Source organism: Echeneis naucrates, chromosome 11 (genome assembly GCF_900963305.1).
Source record: "Echeneis naucrates chromosome 11, fEcheNa1.1, whole genome shotgun sequence".
In the NCBI taxonomy this organism is placed as follows: domain Eukaryota; kingdom Metazoa; phylum Chordata; class Actinopteri; order Carangiformes; family Echeneidae; genus Echeneis; species Echeneis naucrates.
The window spans coordinates 10,130,645-10,149,603 of record NC_042521.1 but is presented as its reverse complement, the minus strand read 5'-3'; the positions used below and the strand labels follow the sequence as shown (position 1 = coordinate 10,149,603).

At 40.5% G+C, this 18,959-nt stretch overlaps 3 protein-coding genes across 4 annotated transcripts; 1 reads left to right on the top strand and 2 right to left on the bottom strand.

Annotated features, from left to right (window-relative positions):
* Positions 1-1,998: 1,998 nt before the first annotated feature.
* nkain1 (sodium/potassium transporting ATPase interacting 1) lies at positions 1,999-8,135 on the bottom strand. Of its 2 annotated transcripts, none has more exons than XM_029513917.1 (8): positions 8,072-8,135; positions 7,317-7,774; positions 6,329-6,466; positions 6,149-6,229; positions 4,978-5,175; positions 4,753-4,813; positions 3,376-3,457; positions 1,999-3,018 (listed from the first exon to the last, which is right to left on the bottom strand). In XM_029513917.1, exons 2-8 carry the CDS (start codon positions 7,368-7,370, stop codon positions 3,009-3,011), a joined length of 624 nt encoding a protein of 207 aa, XP_029369777.1. In that variant the 5' UTR covers positions 7,371-7,774; positions 8,072-8,135; the 3' UTR covers positions 1,999-3,008. The 2 variants fall into 2 exon arrangements, with proteins under 2 accessions (XP_029369777.1, XP_029369778.1); XM_029513918.1 differs by having other exon boundaries at positions 7,906-8,078.
* Positions 8,136-9,548: 1,413 nt separating this feature from the next.
* snrnp40 (small nuclear ribonucleoprotein 40 (U5)) lies at positions 9,549-14,730 on the bottom strand. The gene is made up of 10 exons (XM_029514471.1): positions 14,525-14,730; positions 13,752-13,881; positions 13,538-13,631; positions 12,694-12,859; positions 12,359-12,481; positions 11,317-11,437; positions 11,133-11,215; positions 10,799-10,860; positions 10,103-10,206; positions 9,549-9,833 (listed from the first exon to the last, which is right to left on the bottom strand). The coding sequence occupies exons 1-10, from the start codon at positions 14,633-14,635 to the stop codon at positions 9,784-9,786; spliced, it is 1,044 nt and encodes a 347-aa protein (XP_029370331.1). The 5' UTR covers positions 14,636-14,730; the 3' UTR covers positions 9,549-9,783.
* A 140-nt stretch (positions 14,731-14,870) lies between these two features.
* zcchc17 (zinc finger, CCHC domain containing 17) lies at positions 14,871-18,633 on the top strand. The gene is made up of 7 exons (XM_029513586.1): positions 14,871-14,917; positions 15,487-15,665; positions 16,129-16,229; positions 16,342-16,433; positions 16,542-16,642; positions 16,798-16,946; positions 17,125-18,633. The coding sequence occupies exons 2-7, from the start codon at positions 15,527-15,529 to the stop codon at positions 17,290-17,292; spliced, it is 750 nt and encodes a 249-aa protein (XP_029369446.1). The 5' UTR covers positions 14,871-14,917; positions 15,487-15,526; the 3' UTR covers positions 17,293-18,633.
* The last annotated feature ends 326 nt before the right edge of the window (positions 18,634-18,959 follow it).

Sequence of the window (18,959 nt, the reverse complement as noted above, 5' to 3'; positions counted from 1 at the left end):
ATATCATCTCTTATCTTGGTTCCTGTCAGTATTCATACTGCTGCATTTTGAATTAGCTGGAGGCTTTCTACACAGATATTGTGATATTCTGAGAATAAAGAATTGCTATGGTCCAGTGTAGAGGTGAGAAAATACACAGACTTGTTTTTCAACGTCCTATGAGACAGGATATTTCTATTCCTTACAATGTTGCGCAGATAGAAGTATAGAAAATGCTTGGGCTAAAAATGACTGAACTAGGCAAAATATAATATAATCTAAGTTTTGTCTAAATTTAGAACTATAATATCTAAATCTGATAAGAAAACGTGTTTGGAACAAATTGGGTTAAAGATGTATGCAATGCTTAAAGGAAGCATATATGAGGAGAAAACTATTGGCCCTGAGCTGCTATACTATGTACAACATGGACAAATATGAAAAAAGTGATATATCACTGATAAATATGAGTTAAGGTAGGCTGTGCAGCTCCTTTATGACCAATGCCATGTTCCTGTTACGCTGGGTGATGAAAACTTTTCACCGGTGATGGTTAAAGGAATAGATGGGTAAATAGAGCTGTGACTGTCTGTCAGCCTAGTTACGGTGCTGACCAGGGACCTTGGGTCATTCAAGTGTTGAATAATAGGAGGTTCATGTGGGATAACTAACAGAACTTTTGTTAGATATGTGTCAGGCCTTTGTTTTAAAGATGTTAAATATAATATGAGCAAAGAGTGTTGATTGATTTAGACTAGCATATCCTTCCAACTGCATCTCAGGTCTCAGGTAGATCAGTGTGATCACTTATTCACTAGACCACATATAATTATTGATATTTTGCAATTTTATTAGGTTTCTACACATTTTTTATTAAAGTATTTTGTGGTCTGGGTACAGACACAATTGCTGTATAATATTGGCATGTTATTTTTTAAATGCTGTCTATAAAGTGTATCACATTGATTCCATGAAATCAAATCCTCATTGTAAAATATCAGATCCCCACAGTGCACCATTTGTATAATCTACTAAACTAATCTGGTGAAAATGTAATTCTGTGCCTCATAATCTAAATATTATTCTAATGTCATTGGAATGAGGGGATAGAAGCACTCAATTTATTAAACACAAAGTCATTCTCAGTGAGACAAATGTCTGTCTATAGATGACAGCAGAAGCCACATTTAATGTAGAAAGTGTAATTTTATTATTTCAAACACCCGATAAGGTCTTCGCCTCATACCCGTCCCCCTCCTTCCCTCTTCCTGTCTCCCATTCAAGCTACAAAAACTACTCAGAGCATGTCACAGTACATGTTCATGACATATATTCCTCCTTTATTGCCACGCTCCAGTAGAGATCAGCGAATGAGCTGCAGGCGTGTATCTATTTAGTGAGCAAGTTGATGGGGATAATTAGCTGCAGATGGAATAAAAGATGGCAGCATGAGGATATCCAAAAAGAGAGAACAAGAGAAAGAGGTATAAAGAAAAATTTTGATGTGTACCCCTCTCCCCGAGTCCCACCCACCCCCTAATGCAACCCCCCACTTTTCTAAACGGAACCAACAAAACAATCATTGGCTGGTTATTTACATGCACAGTATCCCCACTGCCCCCCATAGACACACTAATGCCCGATCCCAAAGCCATCTGCATCCCTAATGAACAGCATCACATTACAGTAGGCTGAATCTCGTGAAAAACGAAATATTCTAGCACTGAACATTCAACTTGATTCTTGGTGTATCCCAGATATGGAAGAACTAGAGTGAACACACACTTCATTTTTCTTATTGTCAACAAATCCAATGAAAAGACCAGATCAGTAATTAACTAATTCTCCAGACAAATAAGTATGTGTCACGGAAGCCTGGTATCACCTTCGCCTGTTTGCCATAGGACTGTACAGTCCAGCTTTATTACAATAGATTTGGGCACTTTTCTACTGATCCAACACTCACTCAAGTGACCACACCTTCAGCAAAATAGTCCCCAACAAGTGTAGCATTTATCGTTGTTTAAATGGTCTTGCACAAACGGCATTTTCCAAATGTTTTAGGAAATTAATAAGCTTTTTTTTTTTTTTATTAAAGCATATTTATATGACTTTATGTAGGAGCAAATGGGTTTGAAATTGAGTGACACAAACACAAAATGCAAAATTAGGAACTTAAGAGCAGATGAAAGTATTGTTGGCTTTGGTCCTTTTGTTGGATTTTCTTTTTTTTTTTTTCAACAATAAAAAAAGAAGAAGAAAAACAAAAAGAAATATTGCTATCCTGATCCTTTAAGCAGTTAACCCTTCCCACTCCACCAGCTCAGCTTTATTACCTGACCCTGACCATAACATAAAAGGCTTGAATGCCAACAGTGACTTTAACAGCACCGGGAAAGGGAAAGATGGCTTTGGGAACGGGACTCATAAGACTGCTCTATTTGACATCACCACATTCTAAAACGACAAAAGGTACGAGCCGTGCCTCTTTTTATTACGAGACCCTACCCACATCCCCACCCGCACCCCCTTACACACACACACACAAGCACCCCAAAAAAAACAAAACTCATGACGGCACTGAGTGGTAAGAGTCCAGGGTGCAACCACAAAGCACCATAAAGTCCTGTGGGTTGACACAGTCATTCACACGCACACACACTTGTGGGAGTGTTGAGAGCTGGTAGTTTAGTAAACTGTGTGCTCCGTGATTTGACAGAGATGTCCCCAACTCTTGTTCCCTATACCTGCCCGCCTGCTCCTCCTTCATCTTATCACACCACCTGGCATGCTGGTTCTTCCCTGAGCTCTGTACATTCTGATCAGGGCTGTATTTGTCTTTCTCAGACACAAGCACACACACACCCTCACTCACTCACATACATACACGCACAAACGCTTCCTCTGGGTGGGGTCAAGTCCATTCTTCGGTTAAACTGTGACACACATATTGAGTGTAATAGGGGGACCTCCGACCTCTGACCTCCACACACTGTCAGGGTTTGGCCTGAAGGGGGCGCTACCAGTGGTTACCCAGCCCTGGTTGAGGAAGAGAAACAGGGATTCATAGAATGTTACAGTATATTTCACTTTGATACACTATATTTCACTTTGATACAACTGCACAAAAGGGGCACTCCAACAACCTTTTTACCTAGTTAACCTTACTAGTTATTGTAAAACTTACAGTATGGCTTGACAGAAAATCTATGCAACAAAAAGGGAGAGTGGGATTTAAGTGAAGGAAAGAGTTTTTGGAACGAACAAGGGGCTGAAAGTCAGGATACTTAAATTTTGGAGACACATTTTTGGAAGTGAAATACTAAATACTAAGTAATGCAGTAGTCCATGTTAGAGGACTGTTCAGCATCAAAGAAAGATGTATTCGTAACTCACGTGTAAAGAGGCTGCAGCTGCAGATGAGAAGACTTCTGAGGAGGCTGGTAGCCATAAGAGTCAAAACCACCAATGAAATCAACTTCAAAAAGAGAGAGAGCAGAGATGACATCAGTCCCTTAAATTAGTTTTTTTGCCAAGTGTTGAATTTCAAGCTAAGATGGTATCACAATGCTTTAATATATATTTATAACATAATCTTTTGCACTGCCTCTGAGTCATGGATACATGGCTCTAATCTTTCTCAATCAATATTGAATTTGAGCAACAAGCAGCTGAAAAACAAAATTCTCACCACTAACATTTTAATATCTACCTGGATTTGAGGGATGAACTTCAAAGATAGTATGGACCAAATATATGAAACAATAAGCCAGTGGAAGTAAAAAGTGGTTAGACAGATAAATCAACTCGGCTGAAATAGCCTACCGGCCATTATTATCTAATTGCAGATACAGTATATTTGGTATGTGGTGTATATGTCAACAAATAACTAGCAAGGGATGCTTTTTCCATTGCAGTTTGTCCATTGGACAAATTGTCTCATTATTTTGTCCCTTTATAGAATATATATCATATAACCCTAGCCCTTTCTATATGCATCTTAAGCACATTTTGAAACAAATCTTTAGGCACACTTGTCAAATGTTTTGTTTTTTTGGTCACATTAGTTAACATAGTATTATCAGATATTTTTAAATTTGATATCGCATGTCATTTTGATTTCATCCATTACCACCACACAGATCAGCCACAACATAAAACAGGTAGCTACTTTTCATTTTACGGCAGATGTAGATATCCGTGGCCTATTTTTAAGGTGTTAACAATGATTTTTGTGATTTTGGTTTGTCATGGAGTTTGTAGTGAGTCAACTAATATCACATTACTTTACCATTGCCTTTGTTTAATGTTGTAAGTGATTTGCGTATTTTTGCCATGCATTTACTCTCGACTCAGCAGTTCTTATAGTATTAATGAAACAAGTCTTTCAGAGCATATCAAACTTTTGGTGGCATATTTTAATTAATTTCTTTCACCGAGAAAGAGAAGTCTCACAAGAGCCACATGAGGAGAGGAATCACTCAGAGACACAGATGGCAGACCCAAGCTGAGAGTCAAGCAAGCGCAACCCGTGGGAATATTTCTGCAGACATCTCTAATACTAACTGCAGATGGAGCACTAGGATCCTCTTGAGGGAATCCTTTATGATGATATAGTTCAGTGTGACTCAGGCAGGAGAACACACTGGGCTAACATCACTCTCACCCAAGGTCATGGATCACTTACACAAAAGCCTGCTCCTTAGTAGGACAAAAGAAAACCTACCTGGCTGAACAAGCGGGTAGATTTTACGAGAAAACAAAAGAACTCACAGCTGTCTTCATCATCCTGGAAGACTTTGCTCACATAGCAGGCATATACGAAGCCAAAGAGCTGTCAGAGAAGAGATGGGGCCAGCAATAAGATGAATATTGTTGTGGAAACAATATGTTTATTACAGTGTTCAAGAAACTTGACTTGTGTGTCAATGTGTAATGCTATAAAAAACTAAAATGCATGGATGTTTATTTGTAGGAGTGCATGTGTCGGATACGTACAGCCAACAGGATCTGAATGGCTGAACTCAACACCTCGATGTACTGGTAATCAAGGAGACACCCGGAGACAGTGATGACATGGTGGTCATCAGGGGCCATGTGGGAATCTAACACTGGTGTTACCAAGCAACCGGGACCATGCTCCATCCACCACGAACGATGGAGGGATGTGTTGAATGTCATGAGAAAGTCCCTGTCCTTTGACACACACACACAGATGTTTGCATTAGTCGAGCCGAAACTGAAACTCTGTTGGTTTATGTTTTCAAATTATCTATTGATAGTTTTGTCTTCCAACAACACGCCTGTTGCCAAGGGATCCCAAAGTAGATCTGAAGGGGTTCTTCAAAGATAGTATTGGGCAGACACCCGGAGAGGTTCCTTCAACTGTTTCTTATACATTTCTGGTAATTTTACATCCTTAAGACATCCGATTTTATAATCTCACTGGTATAACTGAAGAAGGAAAAACTGTGTTTCAGGTCAAATGTAACAACATACGAATGACTCCGGACTTCAAGGAGGAGCTGCAGATATCAATCAATCCACTCAATCTTTTTCTTAAGATACATAGCTAGATACTTTATTCATCCCAGAGGGAAATTTTAGATGAGAGTTTGGCTTCTCAAAACTGACAATATAAATTTTTACAGAGAAGAAAAAAAGAAAATATTCATATTTTTTTTATGTTGTTACTGAAAAATGTCTGGTCTTTTTCCCTTAAAATGCTTTAAAAATGCCATACGTAAGTTTTTCTCAGCCGCTGTGAGAGTTACTACAGCTGTGAGCTTCAGCCATCACTAAATTTACATTAGGAGACAATATAATATACCATCTGAACACTGCTACCTCTTCAGAGCTAGACATGACGATGACTCTGTAATAGAAAGTGACAAGACAGACTGTATGGACCACAGCTAGCTAATTAGTTAATAACGTCAGTAGAAAAAGAGAAGCTGTAGAAATAATTGCAAAACAAGAGTTAACACCAGTGGTTGTTCTAAGCAGCTCCTGGTGACATGTGATGCTGAACATATAACTTTGGGAATGTATTTTGTTCAACCAATTACTTAACCGTTCCAACACTAATCAAATTTGTTTCTAATTAGAGCAAATGTGTAAGTTGTAAGGGTGCTACAAAACAACCTCAAGTACAGAAACATCAACTTACCTGAGACAGGTTTCCAACTTCCAGGTAGAAACAGATGATGAAGGAGTTCCAACCCACCCAAAAGACCAGCCATACTGCATACTGCCAAACAGATACAGATATCAGCTTCTGCATGAAAATAACCAGACGAGCAAGTATAGAGGAGCTGTGAGGGGCTCTGATGGGGAGCGATATACTCACAAAGATGAGGTATCTGAAACGAAACTGCACAGTGCCAAACATGCCCAGGATGACGGCCATGATGTGCAGAAAGTTGGCTAGGATAGGAGCCCACTGGTAACCCAGGAAATCAAACACCTGCCTCTCAAGGGCTGCCACCTGGGGATGGAGGCGAGGGCACATAAACACATACACACACTAGAGGTAAACCACATATAAACACTCACAGATGTGAATATATTAAAATACACACACAAAAAAAACTCACAACACAATACACTACAATTCATACACATTGTGACAGGGACACATACACAGGTCTGCCGCAGTTGTTTCCATGGTAACTGCCTGGAGCACCAGCCAGTCCAGTGACTGGGAGTAAAAGAGGAGCACCTCCTAAAAGCTCCCCCAAACTAATGAGGATCTATGGGCCCAATCCCCCTGCTACACAACAACTCATCAGCCTGACAAAGAACGGCCTTAACAACCCATCCTCACACTGCTGCTGCCCATCATGCTCACTGCAGGAATAGATATTATTGTCTCATATTACACACTTATTACGTTTTATAGGAATAGTCTCAAGCTGTTTGTGGGCACAAAGAAGGGATAACTTTAACCCCAGAATGGAGACCAGATGGTGAACAGGGCCTCCTTGTCTCTCTTGTGCTTAATATTCACATGGTTTTGCCAGAATGGAGCAATCACCCCTCTCTCTCTACAGACAGCAGACCACCCTGACACCTAAGGGCCCCCCTGCCCTGCTCCCACCGCTTCAAAGACACACACACCCTCGCCTGTAATGTGGCATAGCAACCAGGCAGCTGCAGCTCAAAGCTTTTTCCCCTCACTGTACAGACAGGCTGGAAAAAATGTCTGATTACAATGTGGAGTCTGTAGCACGCTGCTCTAATTATATGTTCATGGTGAGTGAGTGGAGGGAGACTCTGACGGTGCTCACACACACACACAAACACACACAAACACACACAAACACACACAGACTCACCAACTGCAGTGAGCATATCCCCAGCAGCGTGCATCGGCCGTCGCACTTCCCCATTTTGGAGGGCTCAGGACGCGGCTTGGAGCCGCGGAGGCTCCGGGGGAATGACGGGTCCCCGGTCAGATCCAGACTGCCTGGCCGCCTCAGCTCACACCATTCCCGGCTGAATAGACCTACCCAAGGCCGCCGCCGCCGCCTCCTCCTCCAGCAAGGCTGCTCCGGCGCTTCCACTCACAGCGAACGACCCATGTTGGCCGCCGGTTCTGTCGGTAAATACCAGCCGCGGGTGTTTTTCAGGAAGGAGATGGGAGAGGGGGACGAGAGGGGGACGAGAGCGGAGGTGGAGCAGAGGGGTGAGTGGAGGAGGAGGCGGGGAGGGGGAAGGATGGGGGGGGGCGTCCACTTCACGCCGGCCCGCTGCGGTCCGACCACCAAAGACAACCGAATCACCTCGGCCACACCTTCCGGAACAGGGACACACAAAGACACAAAGACAGACAGAGAGCCGTCAGCATCTGCCCCAGCACACGGACACAAATGAGCATCATGTGACCCCGGATCACACGGTGGCGGCGGCGAGGAGGAGACCGACCCGCAGTGCCAATCCGGCTAACGGCGGACTGGCTGAGATCCGGTCGGGACACAAAGCAGTCCGTTGTGACTCACGGTTTCCCCCCCGGCCTCCTCCACCCCGCCGTCCCGATCCTCTCCTCGAGCTGTGAAGGAAAGCGGTCTAAGTAAAGGACGGGTCCGCTCACCGGTACCGGGTCTGGCTGCCTCCGCTCCGTCCAGCAGCGTCTTTTGTCAACAACCGGAGCCGGGGCGGGCGCAGGAGCAGCCGGGGGGGGGGGGCTCAGTCACCGAGACCCCCTAGAGGAGGAGCTGCGTGATTCTGCAGACCCGCGTGCGTGAGTTCGAGCGCGCGCGGCCGAGCAGCAGCACAAAAGAAACGGGCTCTCGTGGCGGCGGAGACTCCCACAGCCGACACCGATCAAAGTCCGTGAAGACTGGAGAGAGGACCGGGACCGGGACCGGCTGGAGAGCTGGGCTGCTCGGCTCAGCGGGACAGGGAGCTCCTCTGAGGGAAAGTCCGCTCTCTCTGATGGAGTAGCAGATAATGGCCATGTGACAATCACTGGAAAAGACATAATCCTGCCTTCGTCCTGATGCTTCCATGCTACTGCCATTTGTCTGTATTTATTAAACATATCAGTCACATGTCAGCAGTTACATGGTGAAGCATAAACTGGCCTGATTTATTAATGCATAGGTCAATTCAACTCAAGGTCCTTCACTTCAAGTGGGAAAATCAAATGGCAAAATAAGCCATAAAAACGTCATTGTATTTATTTCTATTTAAGAAATATGGTCATTTCAAGTAATAAGAGTTTGATTAAAAGTAGTAGTTGCAATACTCAACAATGGCTGCATTCTCTTAAGTATCAAATTAGTCAAACAAGAGGAGCGAGCCGATTAAACACACTTAAACAAAGCAGGAATATTAAGGAATTGTGTGTTAAATGCACTCAATTGAACACAGAATAAAGAAATGACTTAGTTGTGTGGGAAACCTGCAGTTTGTGGTGGGTTTGAAACAAGTGCATTTATTGCACTTTGAGTAAATTACAGTTCTGGATTTTCTACAACTAATTTTCAGTGGAAGCAAACATTTCAGACCAGATAGAGAATCTTATTGTTTGATCTGTTGGTTTAAAATGTAATTACAGCTCTCCAGAAAACTTTCACCCAACATTTTCTGTTGATTCCTGTTTTGCGCATTTAAATTCCCACACTTACAATCATCTGTGGGAGTCAAAATACCAACAGATCTGTAAAGCAACATGATGAACAATCTACATTCAAAAGATTCCACCCAAAATAATATGTTGTCATAGTAACTGCTGTTGTGGCTATCTCAGAGTTGAATTCTTGGTCTTGTTTGATATCATCGTAATTATTTTAAACTCCAAAAATTGGGTTTTCAATCCTGTACATTTTCTTTCTTTTCTCAAAGTAACTTGAAACCAAATTTAAAATAAAATAGAAGTCTTTAAAATAGTAGTGGATGAATTATATATTTAATATATTTATAAAAAGTAAAAAAAATAATAATAATAATACTGTGCCAACTGTCTACTCAGCTGCAGTGGATAAAACCAGTAGGCAGTTACATGGATGATTACTGTTAAAAGCATCATGATGACAAAAAGCTCTAAGAAACCTTTTTTCCAGAATATTTAAGTTTATTAAAAAGAAAAACAAATCAGAATAAAAAAAAAAAAAAACATGTCATTGTAAAGGTCATTATGACTGAGGTTATTAAACCGAAATGCACATCCTGAGGTTGTTCCAAGACAAGCTGAAGTTCATGAAATCACAAAGCCTCCTACTTCCACTGTCAAACACCATCCATTCACTTCCAGTGCCGGACACCCACACACATTCATTCAAGTTTACACACATGAACACGCTACTGAATTTCTCCCATGTAGAGCCGTTTATCACTGGAGCCAGAAAGCACTGTGTGGTGACAAAAAGATTATGAAGTATTTATTGTTAGTCATATTTTTCTGAATAAGCACGAGTTGAAATCACATTGAAAAAAAGAAATCTCACATACAGGAAGAAAACATTAATGCTAAATGATCCTCTCTGTAATCTGCATATTTGACCCCCCCCCCCCTCAAAAAAAAAAAAAAAAAAAAAAAAAACAGTTCCTCCAGTCTTAACATGTCTCTTTTTTATTCTACATACATGTAATCTGAGCCTAAAGCAGATGTTCAACTCACCTATAGGCTCCTCTGGGTGGAAAACCACTTCATTGACAGAACCAGCATGTCCTGGCAACTTGTATAGGATCCGACGTGATGTTGTGTCCCAAATATACACAAATCTACAGATAACAAAAGTGAGTGAACTAATGTGAGTGGACCCATAGTTGATACATATCAAACAGAACGTTTATTTTCTTTTTGCAATGTTCAACCCAATGGACCTTTCTACATGACTAATCCAACCCTGAAACAAAAACCTCATCTAATATTTGAGTCAGTTAGTTTATTTCATTTGTCTAGACAAGGTTTTTTTTCTCACTTGTCCTACCTAAATTATTATTTGTTTGATATTAATGTTTTCAGCAGCCTTTGATAAGCATAATTTCCCACAAGTCTTGGGCCTTTGTTAGAAAATTGACATTAGATCAATTCATTGTTGTTATGTCGCAGGTTCTTGAGCTGCTTCCTGTGGCCGACATCTAAATTGCATCTATTATATTCAGATACAGGTCATGCAGCTCAATATGGAAGGGGTTCACTTCCTCAGAGTGACATAACAGGAGCTAGTTGACCCCAAAGAGCTGTCAGCAGGACTATGATTCTCTGGAGTCATGTGATGACAACAAATCCCCTGAACCTGATAACAGATATGAAGATAATTTTTTTGTGTGTGTGTGTGTGTGTGTGTGTGTCAGTGTGTACTCTTCTCACCTGTCAGCTGAGCCTGCAGCGATCTTACTGCCATCAGTAGACCAGGAGCATCTCAGCAAATTCTGAATGACAGGCACAGATGTTAAGATACTGTAGTCACTTATGTACAAAGCTATAGACTTAAACAATTCACAGGATAAAAGACCTTCATGGCAGAGAGTGGAATGATTTAACACCTTTTAAGGAAAAGTGAGCTCCATGTTATGAAGAAAACTCTGCCAGATGGTAAAGTTGATTTACTGCTTCTATTTTATCAAACATGAAACAATCTGTTCCCTGTGAGCACACATCTGTTTCAAGAATGAAAACGACATAAGACAGTCATTCATGCTACCTTTTCAAAGTTGTGAACATTTCCCTGGAAAATCTTCACACATCTCTCCTTGGGTGCAAATGGCCGAACATCCCAAATGCGCACTACACAGAAACACACACAGAGAAGTCAATGCAAAGACTCAGCAATGGAAAATGTGGTGTGATGAGCACATAAAGCAGCACTTCTCATACCAAAGCCCTACCTGTATTGTCCATGGAGTTTGAGAGAAGGTATGATCCCTCGGAGCTCAGTGCGAGTCCTGTTACTGAGTCACCATGGCCATGCATATTGTAGATCAGCTTATTCTGCCTCAGGTCCCACACCTGCTCAACACAAGACAGTCATGACAGTGTTTTTTTTTTTTTTAAAGTAAATGTACAGTATAATATGACCAGGGTAAAAAGTAGACTTGATATGATCTTTGTCATGTTCAGAGGACAATAACCAGCTGTCATTACTATGGATAGAGGTAATGGTAATGGTAAAAAACATGAATGCACTACATCACATCGGCTACAAAATCAGCAGCAGCATTTTGTAATCAAAAGTAAGTACCAGTATGAGGAACAAAATCAGATGTGACTGTTGAACATCATTATTAAAAGATGCAAGAGTCAAACAAAGGAAGCTGTGGATTTACTATTTTATGGATTTAGCGACACTTGAGGGCAGCAGTTTCATATATAAGCACATTCTTTAAAATGCAGACATTGAACTCCCATACTTTATATATACACTGAACCGCATAACTCATCCACCTCACCAGATATTTGAATTGAGGCACATGAGCAGAATATGCAACTGGAGATCTAAATAAAAAATATTCAAGTGATGCTTTGATTCTATTGTTTGATCACTACCACACTCACAAGCTGCAAAATAATCTATCTGATGCATGTAATGATCTTGGTCTTGAAAAGTATGACAGTAAGGTTTAACATCTTTAGAAATGTACTTCTATTATCGTTACTTGGTGCATTATGGATTTCTTTCTTTTAAATACATTTAAACTTTTTTTCTCAGGCACTTTCAAAAAGAATAGCTAAAAATCATCATACAAGTTCATTAAAAAAATTTTTAGACGGTATAACATATAAAAAATTACAGCATTTGTTTCAGGTAAAAGCTCATCTGAAATTTTTTGAACAGTTCATTCTCATCGTGATTTTGAATTCCAGGGACATGAATATACAATGTAATGAGGTGTTGTTATGAGGTTTCTTGCAAACAGTGAAACCCAGTACCTTGATGTCGTTGTCGATGCCTCCTGAGAGGATCTGGTCACTGGTGTCATTGAAGGTGACAGCTAGCACTTGATAGGTGTTCTGGAAAGTGTGAATTGCCCCCTTCTTACGGATGTCCCACAGCTACAATTATGACAAATACATACAGGAAAAAACATTAAGAGACTGACTATCAGACAATGAACCCATAACAACTCCCAAAATTTAAGATTAATGACTGTGAGAAAAGAGTGGCTTTGAATCAAATTAACAAAGACCAGAAACCAATATTAGAATACACGTCCAACAAAAAACCATTCAATCTTTTTCAACTAACTAACGGCCAAGAATCTCACTTTTACTGTCCCATCGTCACTCCCGGTGCAGACAAGCTGGGGCCCTCTGCGGGCTGGGTAGCAGGTGTTAACGAAGGAGGTGTGGCCCTTCAGACGCTTGATCCTCTCACCTGTTTCGCTGTCCCACACACCTACAGTCTTATCTGTGCTGGCTGAAAACAGCACGCTGAAATGTACCACAAGAACACAAAATTCAAGTACTTCATTTTTTCTCGATTCACTCTAAAAGGCTGAAAATACTAAATAAGTGTTGTGTCTAAGCCTCTTATGCACAAGCCCAGTCTTTGGCCTGTTCTTTCTTCTTTATAGCATATAGATTTATTTGTTGTTCCATTGAGTACACAAAGCTGCCCTTTTCATGTTACAATATCTAACCACCTCAACACAGATCAACTAAACACAGAAGGCAACCTGTCAGAGCCAGAGTTTCTTCCCACTGTTATAATAGTAAATGTGGATACAAAGATGCCCTATATGTCCCCGAACTGCCATTTCACCCTATGAACATTTATTTTGAAATACTTTCATCGTTTATTAGGAATAAAATCATGAATTATGAAGCATGAGTTTCATTCCAACCAGCTGGAACCAGTTTGTGTGTTGTTCTCCATCAATTACAGTCATGTATGATTAATAGTTTGGTTTAGACCTGTGAGCGATGGTTAGCTGATAACATCACAGACTTTCATTAAAGTCGATACTTTAAGCTGTTGTAAGTGGCTCAATCAGATGTAGTGTGATGTGGTGTGTGATGATGATGTGAACCAAACAGCTCTAATAATTATATACATTAATATTACTAAAAATTGTGTTGCAACTTTACAACATGGTTGAACTTTCGTACCTGCCATCTGTGTTGTAGTGCAGCTCCATCACTGCTCCACTATGGCCCTTCAGTGTAGCATAATTTTCACAATCTCCGTACACATTCCAGAGCACTACAGCAAAGAAACACAACAAGCAACTAATTTGTCACAGGAGGTATTCATTAGTTTTAAGAATGTGTGAACTGTGGGATTTCTCAGCCCTATTAAATACTTAAGGAGTCAATAACTTACATATGAGTCTATCAAACCCTGAGGAGGCCAGCGTGGCACCATTGGGATGGAACTTGCAACAGTAGACCTCACCCTCATGGCCAGACATCAACATGATGGGAGCCTGCAGGCTGGAGCTTCGTGGGGGGCCCTGTACAGTATACATCAAGAGTCAAATACATTGGACTGAGGACAGAACTAGGTTGCAGAATTTATATATGTTTTGCAATTGTTTGTTTTTTGCTTTCGGAAAATGTGCTGTATGTTTCTCAAACTATTAGATTTTTTAATAATAGAAATTTTGTGGAACAAAATAGAAATAAAAATTTCTTAACATAATCAAGAGATTGAACTAAAATCACAAGAGCCATTGCAGCTAAAAAGCCTGAGATCAAACTAAACCTGAATGCAACAGCTATGATGACAGGATTTATTTAGGTTTTCTATCGGACTGCATTTGTGATAAACTGGCCAGTGAGCAGTTAGTGTGGATTGCAATGACATCCAGTTGATATTCGTCATAGCAAGCTGCAAAATACAGCACAAGTCATTGTAGAAACTCTGTAAATGTGCATATTTATCTGTGACTTCAACGCATCACAGTATTTGCTGCTTTTGGGTTTACATTCCTCACAGTTCCTGTATAGTCGGACACATAGTTCACAGATATAAAACATCTTTCTGATCCAGTCAGTGCACTTCAGAGGTTGTATAACTAATAAAATAAAGTTTTTGTTTTGGTCTCCTCAGAGAGGTTTCCCGTCTCCGTTCACACCAGGTTCATTTTTCCGTACCATCGCCACGAGTTGCTGAGACTGAGCCGCCGCCACCAGCTCCGTCCGGGGCTTCTTCACGGCGGCAGGAACCACCGCCATGTCCGCCGCTCTCTTCTTTGGTTCAATCATCCCGGCTAAGAGGACAACAAAACAACACAATACCAACTATTTCACAGCTTTGATGAACAAAAATGGACGGACGTCTTTCTTTGAGGGACGTCCAGCGGCCTACCGCCGAAGAAGAGGTATGAACTACTTCCGCCAAGGATGAGGCCTGTGATTGGGCAATTTATTTACAGTGGGCTGTGATTGGCTAGTTTGCTCGTACCGGATGCGATGATTGGATATTTTGCCTGCTGTCAACATGATTTGCCCCGGTTGTTAAACTGAATCATCTCTGCTACTACGAAGGTAACAAATTTAATTTCATGTTTTCTGCTGGATTGCATTCACAACATTTCTATTTTACAGATAAGAATTGATACTTGATGCAGGGACCTAATATCCTGTTAATATTTTTTATTGCGTTAAAGAGAATTACCTTAATAGAGTAAAATATTATAGTATGAAGCTAACGTTAGCAGCTCACTGCTGTTGATCACACGTATTTATTTTTGTTGAAGCTGATGGAAAGTTGTTTGAGTTTTAAATTCCTTCTCAGAGCCTCGACACTCGCTGCTTACTCATATATAAAATAGGTCAAGTCTACCAACTATATGTGTCCTCCATGCGAAAACACTGAGTGCAGTGATTGCATGACTATGGTCTTTAAAGTTATTTAAATACAACAATTCAGAGGGATTTATTTCGGTTGAATATCCTTAAAACAAAAAAATATTCATTAAGTTATTGTAATTTCTCCGAAATCTCCAGGACTTTAATGGATAAACAAAAAACAACTGCTAAACAATAAATGTCTACACATTTTCTACCATTCAAAGATGCTATAAGTAATTATACTTTAATTATCAATCTTCTAGTGCTACTCATTGATACCTGTGGTCTGCCTTCACTGAGACCATGTCTGACAGTGATGGCCCAGCACCAGAGCCTGCCGGACTTGATGGTCTGCCACCATTGTACAGTATTTCCAAGGGTGAGGTGGTTTCTGTGCAGACCTATGGAGCTTTTGTCCGACTGCCGGGATACAAGAAGGAAGGTGGGTGGAAGATTGTGTATGTGTGTATATGTTTACTGCAGGCATTATCAGACAGATTTGTTCATTCTGAGGATTTTCCCAACTGCGGGACTAATAAAGAATGGACAATAAATAATTATCTTTAAACAATCAAGGAAAAAAATTAAAATTAATCACAGCAATAACAATGTAGGGTAGTGAAAAGGTTGTATAAAAGAGTAAGTAGAAGAGAACTTTTGAAGATATTTTAATGAAAACGCTATCAAATCTCATCTTGGCTTTCCTATCATTCAGTTTCTTTCTAATAATCAACTAACATACACACCTATATAAACAAATCTTCTATGAACTAGCATCAACTGATATATACACAAAGCTCTAATTTCATCAACAACAACGGAGAAATTGATTTTTGCATCTTGATCCTTGACATGATGTGTTTAAAAAAAAAAAAAAAAAACAACTCTTGCCCTTGGAAACACAGGCCTGGTACATGTGAGCGAGATGTCAGCTTCACGGGTCGAGAATGCTTCAGAGATTGTAGATGTAGGGGAACAGGTGTGGATTAAGGTCATTGGAAGAGAGGTAACTTCACATTCACATGGATGCATCCCCACATGCACGTATATGCACACAGAGTAATGTATGTAAACGCCACTGTCAGAGGGTGATTAAAGCTCTGTCCCCCACTTGTCAGATACGGAATGAAAAGGTGAAATTGTCTTTCTCAATGAAAGCTGTCAATCAGGGAACAGGGCAGGACTTGGATCCCAACAACGTCAGGGCTGAGTAAGTGATTTTTTTTTTTTTTTTTTAATTATTATTATTATTATGTATGTGTGTTTGTGTTTCTGCATGTACAGATGTGTTTCATTATTACTTTGTATCTGATTGTAGGCAGGATGCCAGACGACGTAGGCAGTTCAGAGACCACACTGGCAACAGGATCACACTGGAGGCTGTGCTTAACACGACATGTTCAAAGTGCGGCTGCAAGGGTACAACAGTGTGAACAATGGAACTAATTCAACTTCATATGTTAAAAGAACAACATTGAAACTGCATTTGTTTGCTATAATTATGTACAGTGACATTGGTTCACGATCACATTGAACTCATGATGCAATGTCAATAAATGATGCATTTTTTTCAGGTCACTTTACAAAGGACTGTTTCTCTGCTCCGGGCCTGCAATATGCTCTTTTGCCAGAGGAGGAGGATGAAGAGCCACGGCAGCAACAGCAACAGACCTCAACAGTTGTGCCACAGCAAGACTCCGACAAAAGGAAGAAGAAAAAGAAGGTGAATATGTGACACTTCACTTCACTCGCTTCCTTTCTGCGGTCGCCCATGTGGACAGGCTCCAAGACAATTTCATGAGAACTTTCCAAGGAAAAAAATTGTCATTTTAGGTATTGAAGCTGAAAATGTGTTTCTGCAAAACTACAACAACATTTCTCATAATTTGTTGATTTACTAGGAGAAGAAAACCAAGAAGAAGAGGAAGAGGGAGAGGAAGGACTCAGAAAGTGACAGTAGCAGCGGAAGTGAATGTAAATCTAAGAGGAGGCGCCATGACCACACTCGCGATGGTGAAGACAAAAAGAAGAAGAAACACAAGAAGCATAAATCTCATAAGCACAGCTGATAGCTGACATACTTGTACATTCACACACGCGCCATCACATAGACGTAAAAAGGGAAGAGAACTAGATGGGAGCGACAAATCTCCAGGCTGTACTTAAGACAATTTCTCCTTTGACGTCTGTCATCCATTCGTTTTGGGAAAACAAATGGCTGAGAGAGAGAGAGGGAGAGAGACAGCCAGCCAAACAGGAAACAGGAAATGTAACAGTTAAGTTAGTTCAGCAGGAACCCCATGCTATGGTGATATCCTTCAGATGTCTCCCACTTATTGTGACTGTACATGTGCATCTATGTGTAATACACACACCCCCCTTCCTGCATGTCTACTGTGAACTCCATTAAAGGTGTTTTTATTTGTAAAGGTAAAACAAAAATGCATTTTAATTACTTTGTTCAAGGACCTTGAGCACACAATGGTGGTATTAAATGTGAGTCCTTGGGGAACCAAAAGACAAAAACATACACAAACATCAGAAATTCTCAGGCTGGCTCTGCTCCAGCCTGGGGTCATGCAAAGTTAGTGTTTTCAAGTGAAGCAAGGTGACGTTACGCTGGACTGAGCAATTGATTTGGATTGTGTCCCATGAGATAAAAAATTCCATGTCAGCAGTAACTTTTTCTCTATCCAAAGGGTGGCTCCTTTTCAACGTGAGACAAGATAAGGCGACGTTAGGTGCTCAATGTCTGGTGTTGACCCAGTTTCCATGCTTCTATGTGTAGGATTGTTGAATGATAGATTCCAGCTGCAGTGGTCTGACATGTCTCTGGTGAGCACACCCTGTTAATCACTGGCCAATGTCAGGCCTCCGCCTTTTCTTACAATATTGTTCTCATGTGTAACAGACAGTACACAAGCTTGTAGGACTGGGTCTGTGATGTTGGGTTGTTCATGTGTGCAATTTGAAAACAATGGCAAACATCAGACATCAGAAAAAGTAAAACTAGTTCTACAGTGCTTGAGTTGACCATGAGGGATCTGGTGTTTGTTTTTTTCCTTGTGTTCAAGGTATCCTGGAAAATATGCAACATTTCTGCTTCCATAATAGAATAGCCAATTCACCTTGAGAGGATTTGAAAGGAAAAGACTAAATGGGAGGGTAGAGAATTGTCATTTGAAGTAGAATGGAGGAAAACTGATGGCTTGTGTAAAATCAGAGCATGATGCTTGTTCTGAGCAAGCAAAGCCGCAACCTATAGATTATAAGTGCTACCGCTTTTTTTATTATTTTCCAAGAGTTTGAACTTTTAATCTCTATTATTAACAGTTTTAATACAAAAATATTCATATGAACATCTTTTTGCAGTAACTTTTAGAGAGCTGACATTTTTTTGTTTCTGTGGTTTCATATTAGCTGCACAGAACCTTTTATTGTCAGATATACTATTCACAAGTCATTTTTCATTCTTTTGCATTGGCTTTCATCTAACTGTGTGTTTCACTGCTGAGAAGGTAGAATCTGTATCTGCACGAGCTCAGGTAAATCCAAACTATTTACTCTGGCGTGGCCTGTTTTTCATACATTCACTAGCACCATATGAACGGACATTTTGATTGATAGCCATTACTTCAATGTAAATATAATTATAGATATGATACAACTAGGCTATTGCATTGTGTACAGGTCCCTTACTTTGACCCTGTTATGTCAGGGTAAGTAAACAGCAGCT